The sequence below is a fragment of the Sinocyclocheilus rhinocerous genome, unplaced genomic scaffold (assembly GCF_001515625.1).
Source record: "Sinocyclocheilus rhinocerous isolate Xijiao unplaced genomic scaffold, SAMN03320098_v1.1 scaffold1071, whole genome shotgun sequence".
NCBI classification, from domain to species: domain Eukaryota; kingdom Metazoa; phylum Chordata; class Actinopteri; order Cypriniformes; family Cyprinidae; genus Sinocyclocheilus; species Sinocyclocheilus rhinocerous.
Genome location: NW_015638033.1, coordinates 755889 through 771001, shown reverse-complemented (window position 1 = coordinate 771001; position 15113 = coordinate 755889). Strand labels below are relative to the sequence as shown.

The window sequence follows — 15113 nt, the reverse complement described above, 5'->3', positions numbered from 1 at the left end:
ACACTAACTACTGTTGATATATATGATACATATGAGTGATATATTCACCGGCAGAGGATAAGTATGGCTCTTTATCTCTCCTCTTTCCTATTACTTGTTTCACTTCTGTTTCAGTTTTTATAACCATTTCTTGCTATGTGTAAGTAAGTATATTGTTGTTTAGCATGTGTGTTTGGCTCAGTGTTATTTTTTAGGATTACTGATAAACTATCGTTTGATCTGTATTATTTGTATTTGTTATTTATTTTAATTTTAGTTACATTATGTCTGAATTTATTATGTCTGTATAGGTCTTTTAGTAAGGGTTAGTTTTATTTAATTTGAGTTATTTGAATACTTCAACAAACTAAATGGAAATGAAATAATAACACACACACACACACCAGACTCAAGCACAGACACACGGAGGTGAGGCACACACACACACACACACACCAGACTCCAGCAGAGACAGACACACACACACACACCAGACTCAAGCACACACACACAGGGTGTGTTAGGATTAATAAAACAACACTGCAATTATTGTTTTTCACTGTAGCCTACAGAAATATCAACCCGTTATAATGGCTCTTCACATTATTTTGTACGTCCCGTGTATATTTAGTACAATGGGGTTCAGCAAACATTTGGCAATCCCTCCACTAAATGATCTCGCACTCTTCTATAATGTGTTATGAGAATATGTCTGACAGACTCCAGTGCTCCTCACAGACGAAACACAGGGCAGCAGACTTCGAGAGGTTTGTGGAGGAGAACGAGGTGAAACGCCGCCGTGCGCTGAAGAGATTCCAGATGGAGAGACAGCAGAATGAAGTGAAGGAAGAGGAGAAAGCTGAACTCTCCAAACAACTCCAGGACTTACAAGCCAGGTAACTAGCCTCAGACCGGTGACAGTCCACCCGTTTACTGATTACTGCTGCTACGAGTACACAATAAACTCCACCAAATACCATAAAAACACCTTAAACCAAAGCTATTCCCTTTCTGAAGTGTTATAGTGCAGATGTGTGTTACTCATGATCTGCTTTCTCTGTTCAACAGGCGCTTGTATTTACAAGAGCGAGTGAACAAATACAAGAAATTCGAGGAGTTTCTGATGAAGACTCTTGATTTACTTCCAGACAGTAAGAGCATCTGAACACAAAGACTCGTCAGGGCTTTTCTCTGCAGTCTTAAGCTCTGTCCCAATTCACCTACTTATACTATGCCCTAAAAGCATGTACTCTTTTGGTGAAGAAACGTACATACTCAAGTGTGTAGCAGAATAGCAGGCAAGCTTTGGGACGTTCTTCTTCATCATATCTCTGTTGCTTAGTTACGAGCATCCTGTCACGGTTTAAACTGGCCTGTCAATCATCTCGTCAGTTAACATCCTCCTCGTTTCCTTTAGTTTAATGTCCTGCTGTACTGGAGAGGAATGAAGAGGCACGCGTCTATCATGCTGAGAACTCATTATCTTTATAAAAGTTCAGTGTTGTTACAGACCAAATATAACGCAGTTAACATTAAATACATATTTTTCATCAGGTTAGATATTATCACTCAAACCCCTTTCTCTACCTGTCCGCCTGTCTCACATATCTGCCTTGTTTGTAGTTTAACACTTTTTATATGTGATTTGCTAATCGAATCCTCGTCCACCGCGCGGTGTTGTGGGCAATATTAGCCGTTAGTGTGCACGGATCTGCTGCACTTTGAATCTCTGCCGGAAGAGTAAACCATCCGGGCACCTGTGGCATACTCATGTCAACATACTATGATTTGGGACACAGTAAGTCTAATTTGGAGTATTTAGGACGGCTAGTACGTGCACCGTGTCGCAGCATCAGTCTGCTCTGTGTTGTAGAGTATGTGGGCTACAGCACAGACCTGGTGACGCCGATCATCAGACGCTACGAGACGCTCACCATCAGCCGACAGGACCTCCTGCAGCAGTTATCCAGCCTGACGGAGCAGATGAAGGCCACCCAGAACAGCCTGGAGTCCCGCAGACTGGAGCACAGCACCTTCAAACTGGTACGTGATTCACTCAGCTTCAGAAGAGCTCGAGACATTCAGACTGAAGCTTGTTGCTTGGGCTCTTTCCCACTGAGAATGGGCAACAGATGTGTCTGGGTACTTTAGATCGGTCGAGGCGCTGCGTCTCACCTGGTTGCCCAGAAGCAGCTTCTCCAACAGTTTCCCGTGTATCACAGGCGTAACTGATGTGTGATGTGTTTCTGTGGCAGATGACAAACCAGGAGCTGTCCGAGCGGCAGACACAGCTGGATCAACTGAAAGAGAAGAACAAACAGCTGGAGATGATGCTCCACATGCACCTGAGCCAGTCCAGAGACCAGGTGTGCTGGAAACATCACCGCACTAAACACTAGATCAGTGCGACGCGTATACAGTTACAGGTTTTGAAGAGTCTTAACAGCATGTTGTCAGAGTCTGAATCACATGCTCTTCATTCACTTCTCGTCCAGTTGAACCGCTGTCCCATCTAAACACACGAGTTTCCTCGCCTCCAGGCGTTTAAGCAGGGATGGTTTAGTCTTCCTTCCTGCTCGTCGTTGTGATGTAAATCTGGAGGTTCGTGTGTGATGCTGTGATTGGTGTGTGGTAGGTGGAGGAGGACGGGAACATCTTGATGGCGGTGCAGAGCCTCGCGGAGCAGTGCTACCTGAGTCACTACAGCGCTCTAGACCTCATGGACACATCCACCATGATGGACATGATAAAGGTGACTGATCAGAGTTATACAGCACATGATCAGAAACTCAGTCAAGAGCGCGTTTCTCTTTCCTCTCCTGCTTTCAAAGGAATTCATCGTGGAGAAAGCCGACATGGAGAGGAGAGCCATGAGACTCATGGCCAGCAGCGGAGCGACTGTGAAGAGAAGGACACCGAAGAAGAGCTCGTCCAGCAGAAGCGGAGCGCAGACGCTGCTGTAGATCAGTCCGTCTCAATCCAGCCAGACCCCGAGAGCGGGCTCAGCACATCTGCTTACAGCAACATTTCTCATCACACACACTCCTGTTTATGGAGCGTGAGTCTGGATCAACAAGAGATTAAACTCAAGACATGCATTAAAGACATGATCAAACACTTCTGTTCAAATGTTTTTATTCAACTTGAAAATAACTGGTTTATCAGTAATTCTGTGAAATCATTTCAAAAATTATTTCATAAACACAGTGTGACGTTTCAGTTCAATCTGAAGCTCATTTTTACAAGTTTTTCAAGTTAACTTCAGCCTTTGACCATCAGCAGAAGAAAATCAAACGACATGAGAGTAAAAGCTCTGGGGGAAATGCACACGTAGAAAAACTGGCAGATTTAACACTAAACAAGTCATTAAAATGTAGAAAAATTAGGGAAAATAAATGCACATAAATTTTGGATTCCAATTAAAGTTTTTTCACTTTATGCGACAGAAAAGTTCTAGAGTTCATTATAAATAACCAGGTTTGTGTTTGCACTAAATGTTTAATTTTAATCCACTATAGAGATGTGACTGTGTTGCATGCACAGACGTGTGCTTCCTAACCCTGCTCCTGAGACACAGCATCAGCACAGGTCTGTGTCAGCAGCGGACCCTGTGCTAGCGCGGGAGTGTGTCGCGGCTCAGGCTGCTCAGCGCAGTGTTGGCTGTGCTCAGGGGCAGCTGCAGCTTGCCCATCTGTGTGGGGTACTTGGTCTTCATCTGGTGTGTGAACACTGGCTGCGCGATCAGCTGCTTGAGCTGCTTCTTCAGGCTCCTGATTAACCTCTGCTGCTCTCGCTCCTCGTCCTCGTCCTCACCGCCTCCTGAAACACAGAGCAGAGCACATGAGGCAGAGCTCCCGCTCCAAACACGGCTCGGTGGCGCGGAGCGGCGCTCGTACCCAGCAGCAGGTCATCGTCCACGTCGATCTCCAGCGCCTCGGACGCCTGCCGCACCCACGAGTTGTGCTGCTTCTCTCGGCTGTGGAAGTACTCCATCTTCTCGATCTTCCGGGCCAGAGTCACGCGCTCCTGTCGAGGAGAATCAAGCCTGTGAAGCGCAGCACTGCTGGATATCCTTATAGTCATCAGCACTGAGAAAGCTCTCAGACAATTCAGAGATTATGAGCGTCTTATTTGTGAGCCTGGAGCACAAAAGCAGCAAGTGTGAACACACCCTTAGATTAGCAGCAGTGAGTTAAAGAGGGCAAACATTAGCATTTCAATGAGCTGCACACGTGCATTTCTAACACTAATGCTGTTTTTGCTCTTTACATTTCAATAAAGAAAGTATTAATAACAATAAATGAATGAGTGGGGTTACTTTAACTGCTCAGGTAATGACTCATTTCAGATGTGGGCAGAAATAGAAATTAAGATCAGCCAGAGCTGTAGAGGGATCAGGAGTGGAGGACGCTCTAGTAAAGTTATCAGCATTAACTCGGGTAAGCGTTCATCAGCACACACTGACCGGTGAAGCGGGCCACAGCGTCGATGTGGTGTTTGACCTGCACGGCCAGCTCTCTGGTGGGAGTGAGGACCAGGCCGAGCAGCGGCGGCTTGTGTGTGTCCGTCTGTGTTTGACGAGCTGTAACATCATCAGTCTCCTCCTGCTCCTCCTGCGGCTCAGTGTCTCCGCTCGTCTCCTCCGCTGGACTGCCGTCTGTCGTCTCGCTGACCGCGGGCAGGTACAGGCTCTCCACACACACCTCTGTGTCTTCAGCTCCGTCAGTCTTCCGCACACCTTCTGACGCTTTCCTCCACTCCAGAACAGTGTGGATCATCGGAATACCGAAACACAGCGTCTTCCCGCTGCCTGCAGACAACACACACACACACTGAATCACTGACTGTGCATGACACTAACGACCCACACCGTGACGAGTGTTGTTTCTTGCCATTTCTTTGTAATTATTTGTGACCCTGGAGCACAAAAGCAGTCATAAGTAGCACAGTTATATTTGTAGCAATAACCAACAATACATTGTATGGGTCAAAATTATTGATTTTTCTTTAGTGCCAAAAATCATTAGGATATTAAGTAAAGATCATGTTCTATGAAGATATTTTGTAAATTTCCTACCGTAAATATATCAAAACTTAATTTTTGATTAGTAATATGCATTGCTAAGAACTTCATTTGAACAACTTTAAAGATGATTTTCTCAATATTTAGATTTTTTTGCTCCCTCAGATTCCAGATTTTCAAATAGTTGTATCTCGGCCAAATATTGTCCTATCCTAACAAACCATACATCAATGGAAATATTATTTATTCAGCTTCCAGATGACGTATAAATCTCAATTTTGAAAAATTGACCCTTAAAGACTGGTTTTGTGCTCCAGGGTCACATATTTGAAGGAACAGCTTAAAGATGATGAGGACACCATTTTTTTTTTTATATTGTGCACTGATAAATCATAAGCACTGCAATATTTCATAAAAAGAGACCCGTTTCACAACAATTGACAACAGCAACCTAGAGAAGTGTTCCATATTTTCTTTTAAGTTAAATGTAGATGTGTAACGCTGTTTTTTCACCCTGCCATTAATAACAAATGAAGTAGTTAGCTCTGCTGTCTAACACACCAGCTGAGGGAGCGTTCCTCTCTTCTGACCGCTCTCATCAATCCATGCTCTCCTCTTTTGGAAAGTTATATAAATGCTTTAGTGGATTTTCTTTTTTCATTTGTTGTTGAGGCAAGTGGGAATATAAATATGATATTTATCATAACTTCCTCTTATAGACGTTAAGCCAACTTCAGTTTCTCTATTCCAGTAGAAACGCAGTGGCTGATGACAGACGTGTGTGAAAGCATGTTCATATCCAGACACATATCTCGGCAGGTGTTTTAACGCCATGCCATCTTCCTCTGCTATCTTCATGGCTAGGAACAATTAAAATACTATTAAAGAGCCATTTAAAAACATATATCAGGTTTTTAACGTTTGTTTCAGGTAAAAACACTTTGCGGTATCATATGATTCCCTAAGAGAACCTAACCAGCACAATATAATAAAACACGAGTCTGGAGATACTGAGGAGCATAACGTGTGTGTGATTCTGGAATATCTGTATATATATGATCTGATCCCTGTGAATACTGAAATACAGACGTGACTTTCATCCACAGTGGGGTTCATGTCATACAGTTTGTTCACAACAAGAACAATAGCTATAAACACAACTACAATGATAACTATACCAGCGACGATATGGTTCTGTTTATTATAATCGTGCTGCAACTTTAAATGCTGGAGCTCTTCAGAGCAGGATTCTGATTGGCTGTCAGTGTTCTTATTGTTCGTCAGATGAAATAACCCTCTGGAAGCCGCTACAGCTGTGGTGTGGACTCATGATTCGAGCGGTTGTTGTACCTTGATGGCGCTCATGCAGTGGCTCTGCACGGGAAACACAGGCAGCTCCTCGCTCTTCTGCAGGGTTCTGCAGATCTTCTTGTAGTTCATCAGGTCGTCAGGCCCGATCAGCAGCAGACTCAGGCCCTCTCTGGCGGCGCGGGCGGTTCGGCCGCTGCGGTGGACGTACGTCTCAGACGTGCGAGGAACCTGAACCCGACAGAGACACAGAGCTGCTGAGACGCTCCTGAACTCCGAGCGACTGACCGAAGCGGAGTCTCTTACCTGATAGTGTATGACATGCTGAACGTTAGGGATGTCCAGGCCTCGAGCAGCGACGTCAGTGGTGAGGAGAACACAGCTGAGAGAGGACAGAGAGGACAGGAGTCAGTGCACGCACACACACACACTCACACATCATTACATCTACCTGCGTAACCATCAGCTCTGGACATACGGCCACTGCAGACTAAAACATACCTCTCAAAGTAATAATGATTACATTTTTAACCGGGATTTGTTTTTATTCATGTTTTCATTTATACAGTTCAGTTGTGCAGCATCTTATTTGACAAAGAAACAAATAAAACTGCAAGACTTTGTTGTAGACTGTTATATGTTCATTTGAGTACATTTTAAAAGATTGATTAAATTGTTAAAGTTTTATTATAAAACAGATAGTTCCGGTCCTTGATTCTGATTGGCTGAGCTGCGTTCGAAGCTGTTGTAAATTACTCTACAAAGTAACATACACCTTTGTTTACGTTTGTGTGTTGCTCGGCAACCACTTTGTAGCAACCACAACTGTTTCTGAGGAACTACATTGTTTGGTGGAAGAATACTGTTTTTATTAATATCATTACACTTTATTTGCTCTGTTTTATTTTGTGAAACCTTACTACGTATATGGAATAACCGTTTTATAAAAGCAATAATCCCCGTGAAGCCGTGGTTTACAGTGAATTTATAACAGCTAATGGGGTTTTCTCCGCTTCATGTCATACCTAACAACGCCCCTTAGCTGTTATAAATTCACTGTAAACCACGGCTTCACGGGGCTTATTGCTTTATTAATTCATTCCTATAGACACCATTTTTTGATGCCAAATTTGGTTAAAGTCATAAAACACAGAATTCTGAAAAATTAAATGCATTTCATGGGCCCTAAATTAAAAAGTATCTTACTCTGTGGTGCGGTTCTGTAGTCAACGTGAAGAGGCTTAGTCCACTAAAATGTTGTTAGTCGGTTAGTCGCAGTGAAACTACTTGCCTCACAGACATGAGGAATATATCTACAGGAAGCTTGAAATGAACCAGCCGGTATTGAAAACAAAAACTCTCTGATCATGTAATCCGTACGAAAGGTGCGTCACTGCACTGCGGTTATGGCGAGTCAGCATCATCGACTTCATCTCTTCAGCTGACAATGACTCAGAAAACTAGTTAAATCATTCAATCATGTCCTTGCTATTTTTCCAAACACACAGTCGTTACTTTTGTGACAAGCTTCATGCATGTGTCTAATTACTGTAAACGTGCAATTAGTCAACTAATCACATGTTTAGTCAAATACTAGTCAACTAGAAAACCGTTTAGTCAGGAGCAGCCCTTCTGTGGTGTTTAATGTGAACAAACTAGTTATGTTTTACATTTCCTATTAGTAGTAAATCATCATCATGACAAGTACAGATAGCGTATGATATGGAATAATATCTTGGACTGCACACCCAGCACACACTCTCCCTCACCTGTCCTTCTCAGCGAAGCGCTCCAGGTTCTTCAGACGCTGCTTCTGGTGCATGTTAGCGTGCAGCGGCAGAGGAGCGCAGTCCAGGATCAGCAGCAGCGCGCTCAGACGCTTGATGCAGTCGATGCTGTTGGCGAACACCATGCTGCGGCCGGGATACTGCAGGAGGAAGTAGTACAGGAACAGGTCCTTCTCCTCCTTGGTGCAGTTGATGCGGGTCTCCGTCAGCGTCTCCACCGTGGCCTGCTTGCGCGTCAGGTCGATGACTTTGGGCTTGTCTTTGATGCCCACCTTCTCCATCAGGAGCTGCAGTCTGCTGCGCTCGGTGCGCTTGCGCTTCTTCTGCTGCAGGCGCGCCGGCAGGCTGTGCTCCAGCGTCAGCGTGGCCGAGAACACGAACGTCTGTCTGCTGGGGTTGAACTGGGACGTGTTGAGCATCTCCAGCAGGTTCTCCAGCTCCGCGAAGTGGCCCTTCTCCACCATGCGGTCGGCCTCGTCGATCACCAGACACCTGAGGAGATAAAGCAGAGCGGCTCAGCGTGTGAAGGCAGTGGTGTGCGTGACGGAGAGGAGGGACGCACCGCAGCTGGCGCAGGTTCTGCAGGTGCGGGTGTTTCTCTCGGATCATCTCCCACAGGCGTCCCGGTGTGCCGATGACGATCTCCGGCCGGTGCATCAGCACACGATGCTGTTTCTGCGGAGCCATCCCGCCAACCACGATCGCCGTCTTAACACCTGCGCAACGACACGTCAACAGGTCAACCACACTGATCTACATGATCAGAATCAGGCACATCACGAGCATCAGATGAACAGAACACGGCTAAAACACATCTTCTGCTTTCAGACGCTTCTCAGTCAATCTGGAGACAATGGTGTAAGAGTTCGTTTAATAGCACAAGTAGTGTGTACAGGTCATTTTCTGTCACTGAATATTATGTAAAGAAAAGAGTACAGGTTTGAGGTTTAGTGGGGATAGAAGCAAAGTTTCATAAAAGCACTTCGTTTAGTGTTGATATTTCAGGGAACAGTTTTCCTCATTCTTTCAGGCTGTGTTCACACTCTGGTGCGACTGCTCATGTAATCAGTGCGAACGCTGCCATTCAAGCCTTAGAGCAACACCAAACCGAGACCCAGCTTTTCAGACTCTGGAGTGCTTCAACTTCTGTATGAATGAAACACGGACCAAAGACATCGAAACAAACCAAAAACAGGATGTGACCGTATACAGATCTTTTGTGTCAGTGTTAAGAATGACAGTGTGAACACTAAACGAACCAAGAGCAAGAGAACCGAACTACAAGTGTGAACACACCCTTAGATTAGCAGCAGTGAGTTAAAGAGGGCAAACGTTAGCATTTCAATGAGCTGCACACGTGCATTTCTAACACTAATGCTGTTTTTGCTCTTTGCATTTCAATAAAGAAAGTATTAATAACAATAAATGAATGAGTGGGGTTACTTTAACTGCTCAGGTAATGACTCAGTTAATGGCAGAAATAGAAATTAAGATCAGCCAGAGCTGTAGAGGGATCAGGAGTGGAGGACGCGTAAAGTTATTTATCAGCATTAACTCGGGTAAGTGTGTGAGAGTGGGTGTGTGTCAGTGTGTGCGTGCGTGTTGTGTGTGAGCGTGTGTGTGAGTGTGTGTGTGTCAGTGTGTGCGTGCGAGTGTGTGTGAGCGTGTGTGTGTGAGCGTGTGTGTGTGTACGTGTGAGTGTGTGTGTGAACGTGTGAGTGAGTGTGTGTGTGTGAGAGTGTGTGTGTGTCAGTGTGTGCGTGCGTGTTGTGTGTGAGCGTGTGTGTGAGTGTGTGTAAGTGTGTGTGTGTGTGTGTGTGTGTACGTGTGAGTGAGTGTGTGTGTGAGAGTGTGTGTGTGTCAGTGTGTGCGTGCGTGTTGTGTGTGAGCGTGTGTGTGAGTGTGTGTAAGTGTGTGTGTGTGTGTGTGTGATCAGTTCTAGTAATAGTGGAGTTTCTGATGGACGATGCCAGTATCTTAGAGAGCACAGATGGCTGATATAAAGCAGATATAATAAGTCTATGTAATATCACAGTATTTAACTAAACCATAGTAAATATCAAATGCATAATTACTGCAAAGAAATTTACTACTTAAACATACAACTTACTAAAATAATTAGAAATAAATAATTTGGACAATCAATTAAAAAAAATAACAAATTACACTTGGTTAAAAAACAACAAAAAAAAAACTGTAAAATAGATTTACACCTTACATGGCAGTCATTGTGCGTCAAAAAACTCCCTCGGCTACAATTTTTAGTTTAGGTTTTTTTCTCTCTCTCAAATAAAAACAAACATAAATAGTAAAAGAAAATCTATTAAATGCCACAGATAAATATTTACTGAGTAATCCACTATTTAGTAGAGAAGAGTCAAAATGACCATTTTCACACTCAGACTGGTTTATTCTATGCTAACAAGACACATTTCTAGTTTTAACATTATTTGTTCATCAGACATTGCTCTTCAAATGAAAAAGTATCAGCTGTATGCAAAGTGACCACGTTTGGTTTGACCACTAAAAAGGTGTACAATTTATTACTTTACTCATGCAGTCACACTGAAATCCCTATACCTCTGGAACTGAATGATATAATGCATTAAAAATCAAAATACCAAAAGCATTCATTAGAACCAGAATCTAAAAGGATACTAAGATGAACACTTTTCATTTTTGGACTGTCACCATTAATGCACAATGCTTGTTGCAACACAGATAGCTAAAGTCAACAGATTCTACTAACAGAGCTGCCGATCTCTGTGTGAAAAGAGTTCAGCTCCGACACTAAACAATCACACCTGAACCAGCTAGTCAAGCTCTTACTAGATAGACTAGAGCGGCAGCTGAACTCTGCAGGACCCAGTTTGGTGACCCCTGATCTACAAAATACTGGATTACTGAGTATATATACATCTGTGACATTCAATATTTTGGCTTCATTTATGTATTTCTTTCACCAGAAAAAAAGGATCCCTGTCTGAGTCGAGACAGAATGAGCAGAAGCTCTTGAAGCAGTCCTCGGGTCTCAGTGAACAGACCGCAGAGAAGGAGCAGCACAGGAGCTAGTGTGGTCTCTCACCGGTCTCCGCCGCTCCCACGATGTCCAGTCGGTCTCTGACGGCCGGCGGCAGCGCCAGGGCCTGGATCGGAGTCGGCGCTGAAAACCCAAGTACACTCAGAGCTTTTAAAACAGGCTCAGGTACGAACAGGTCCTTCCACGCCGACACGTCTGCACTCGGACCCTCTGATCCCACGAGAGCCGGCCTGCTCCAGTTCTTGCTCTTCTTCCGAGACTGAGCTCCTGCCTCATCTGTCTTCTTCTTCTTCCGCTGCTGCTGCTTCTTCTTCTTCTTGGACGTCTTGTGCTGTGTCTCTGGAGTCACATCAGGACACTGGTCCGGTGAGATCTCATCCTCCGCTTCCAGCGTCTCATCAGGAACGTCCTGAGGTTCCTCCTCCGGGTTGCTTTTCTTCTGCCTCTTTTTCTTCTTTCTAGCAGGTTTTTCTTCCGCTTTTCTCTTCTTTCTGCCTCTGCTGGTGGTCTGGGCGTGCTCCTGCGCAGTCATGGCCTTCTCCGGCTCCACCAGGGAGTAATCGGTCAGCTCCTCGAAACACACCAGTCCATCCAGACCCTCATCACAGAACACACTGGGGTCCACATTCACCGCCTTCCACTGGCCCTTCACCACAACCCCTCTTTTGGAGGAGATCAGCCGAGACTTCTTGACCTTCATCTTCTGCTGGAGAGACACAGATGTACAGTGTGGAGTCACACAGGACAGTAACTGAGGCACACTGATGGTAACACCATGGTATACTGCACACCATATTCATGTACATCGATATCTATATGTCAGCATAAAGACGCTTCCAAAAATATCACGACGTTACTATAATTCTGTGCAAAACACGGTGATATGATTGTGTTTATGGTGGCGCAGCGCAGTCACACAACTACAACAATCAACAACACGCACATAAACAGAGCGACGAACTAGTACATTAGACAAAAACCCACTCTGATAAAATATCATGTCAACACGAGTATTTTACAGCATTAACTGCGTGGATAAAGATAAATCTTACATACCGTCGTCTGTGTTTGACTACACAGCAGCCGCTCACGCACATGCACAGCACGAGGAGGCGGCCATGATGGCCATGACGTCAGAGAGAACCCACCAATCACAGAGACTGTCCGTGGCACGTGGAAGCACTCATATTTCTGAAGTTTTCCAATTCTATTATAATATATAGTACTTTTAGTGTAATAATAATAAACACAATAAAGGGTAATTTTTGAGTTTACTACAGGGGGCGTATACTGCATCTCCAAATTCATTGTTTAAATCTAACATAAATCCGTATTTCGTAATCACAGACGACTGTAATTGGTCCATCCTCAACAGCGATGAGAAAAGTAACAGCGCAGCGTCTGACTGGAGACATTTGCACGGATCTTTTAAATCTATTACATCCACCGTCTTCGACCTAAAATATAAACGGAAACCTGTTTCTGCAATCTTAATAAAATAACTGAATATATAATCCGAGTCGCCTGTGATTTCATCTGAAGAGCGCCGTCTACCGGCTGCTTCAGGAGCATCTACTGTGAAATAAAACACGTGATGCAGTAGTTAGTTAATAGTCCTGTACAGAACTATATGAGAGCATGCTTTAATTGTTTTATTTTATTATTATTTAGCAATTCAAGTGGGCTGTGTTCCAAAAACCACAATCTCAGCCTCAATAAAAGAAGCTCTGAGTTTTTGCGCAAGCACATACAAGCAACATCTACTTCATAATTCAACATTAAGAAAAGTTATCTTTGGGGGTAAATGTGTCTCCCTTGCCTTGGGATGGCTTGGAAGTCCAGTGGGAATTTATATGGACTAGATTATTGGGACACCTGACCATTAAACCAACAGGATCTCTAATGATCGCATTCTAAACTCACAGACATTAATATGGAGCTGGTCCCCCTGCAGCTATAGCAGCTTCTGTATGAGGATGTTAACAGTGACAGGATGGTTTACGGTGACAGAATGCAGATTTTAGGGCATGGTTTATGCAGGTGGACATGTGATTCTGGAGCAGTGCTGAAGTTTGCTGAAGACAGCGCTGTCGGATGTTTCTGTACCAGCAGGCGGGACTGAACGTCTAACCCAGGGGTCTCCAAACTCGATCCTGCAGAGTTCAGCTCCAACCCTAATCAAACACACCTGAAGCAGCAGATCAAGCTCTTACTAGATATACTAGACCCTTCCGGAGCAGGAGCGAGTGTGGAGACCCCCGGTCTAACCCTCAAACACTAAAGAGATGCTGACTGACTTCAGTAGAGGTGTGTGCCCTTCTCACCTGTGATCATCAGCGGGAATAAAGTAGACAGAGCGCAAACTATTTCTTCACTTTATTTCTTAGAATGTGATGTTCAGTGGTGCTACAATGTGCTTATCCACATAGTGTTCACTGAGTGCACTATTTGTGTGCTTTCAATTCAGTTCAGTTAGGTTTGGTAATGTTTTCTGTCTGAAGTATCGCTCCATTAGTGTGCAGACTCTCAGATGCGCGTCTTTGCTCAAACCCGTCAGGTTGGCTGAATGGAGGAAAAAACTTGCTCATGCAAGTCGTACGACTGCTCCATCTTGAACTTGGGCAGATGAACCCCATTTTTCTGAGAGACAGTACAACATGTATAAAAGTAAATCATGATGTTTTAACTAGAGGTTAAATAAAATATGAGCATTCATTTATTCTCCCGAAGGTCTTTTCCAATAACAGCAGCAGCTCATAGTGTGATGTTTGCGTCCTGCACTACAGTCTAATGATGCTTCGACTCTTTGAGATGACCTTATCTCATCAGTTTCATTCACTGATATGATGCTGCTGAGCTGAAAATGGAGCACACGGGAGAGTAAATGGTGACACTCACTAATAGTTTGCAAAGTAAAAAGAAGCAGCTCTGCACTGTACAGCCAGATGCACACTGTATGAATGATAACAGTACTTCATGATTTCTGCTCGTCAGACTGTATGAACATGATCCCAGCTGTAACCTCGTCACATCCACACGCAGAGCTGAAATGGTGACTAGTAAACAAAAACAATGTCTTCATGGCATGGCAAAGACGATGATTTGATGCCTCAAAACTTCCGACACTGGATGTACAATGAGCTTGCAGTGGTCATTATTTGGCTGTTGGTGCACATGTGGAACTAGCGAACAAAGACGACAGATTTTGGACTGGGATCAGAGCAGTCTTTGCAAACAGTACAGTGTGCACCCCGCTGAAGTCTGTGGCTCACAGCAGACCCCACCTATCTGAGGGTTGTCCCCCCTAAAAATATTATTAAAAACCACGCCGTGTATTGTAAATAACAATGTTTTATACTTTAAATAACTTTGTAAGTAGTAAAACAACACAAACGCAAACAGGGCAAAAAGGCTTTTTAAGTTTAGACACGTTTCGAGTCTCCCCTCTCTTGCCTCACAGTGCTCTGGTCCAAATGCCTGCTTTCCTCTTTTACATCACCTCAGTGTCGCCAGGTCCGAGGTTTTCTGGCTACTTTAACACTGTTGGCGACCAGAGGCCTCATGCCCAGTCGAAGTGAGGAGGAACCCTCTCAGATTTCTGAGCCAAGTGCATTTTGAATGCAGCTTCCAAAAGACAAAAATAGCCGAATAATATGTTTTATATTTGATACAATGGCACCGGTGTGATTATATCGTTCAGTGCAGCACAGCATCAGATCTGTGTTCGCTGACTGGCGCTGAGCCAGAGACAGACGGGTTGATACAGCACTGCGCATTAACCAATCACACGCGATGCTGAAAATGTTTTGAGGTTAATGTGTTACAAATAAATCAAGCATAAAGTCTGAGTTATTATTTTAACCTGGTGAAATGTAAATGACACAGGGCACGAAACTATATTAGTTTTTTTTTTTTTTATCCATCTAACCGGACCATAGAACGGGACTCTCAAAGCCTTGACATCGTATCCGGGAGA

At 44.1% G+C, this 15113-nt stretch overlaps 2 protein-coding genes across 2 annotated transcripts in view; one reads left to right on the top strand and one right to left on the bottom strand.

The window, feature by feature from the left end:
• Positions 1–3087, top strand: part of ccdc197 (coiled-coil domain containing 197) — a 3802-nt gene extending 715 nt beyond the window's left edge. The window contains exons 4-9 of the mRNA XM_016564721.1: positions 718–875; positions 1048–1130; positions 1853–2022; positions 2235–2345; positions 2615–2731; positions 2811–3087. Of these exons, the coding sequence (XP_016420207.1) occupies positions 718–875; positions 1048–1130; positions 1853–2022; positions 2235–2345; positions 2615–2731; positions 2811–2942 (771 nt within the window). The 3' untranslated portion in view covers positions 2943–3087. The remainder of the gene's footprint in view (positions 1–717; positions 876–1047; positions 1131–1852; positions 2023–2234; positions 2346–2614; positions 2732–2810) is intronic.
• Positions 3088–3097: 10 nt separating this feature from the next.
• On the bottom strand, positions 3098–12310 carry ddx24 (DEAD (Asp-Glu-Ala-Asp) box helicase 24). The gene is made up of 9 exons (XM_016564733.1): positions 12194–12310; positions 11183–11843; positions 10678–10685; positions 8660–8850; positions 8080–8589; positions 6617–6692; positions 6353–6541; positions 3876–4005; positions 3098–3798 (listed from the first exon to the last, which is right to left on the bottom strand). Exons 2-9 carry the CDS (start codon positions 11835–11837, stop codon positions 3593–3595), a joined length of 1965 nt encoding a protein of 654 aa, XP_016420219.1. The 5' UTR covers positions 11838–11843; positions 12194–12310; the 3' UTR covers positions 3098–3592.
• Between the last annotated feature and the right edge of the window lie 2803 nt (positions 12311–15113).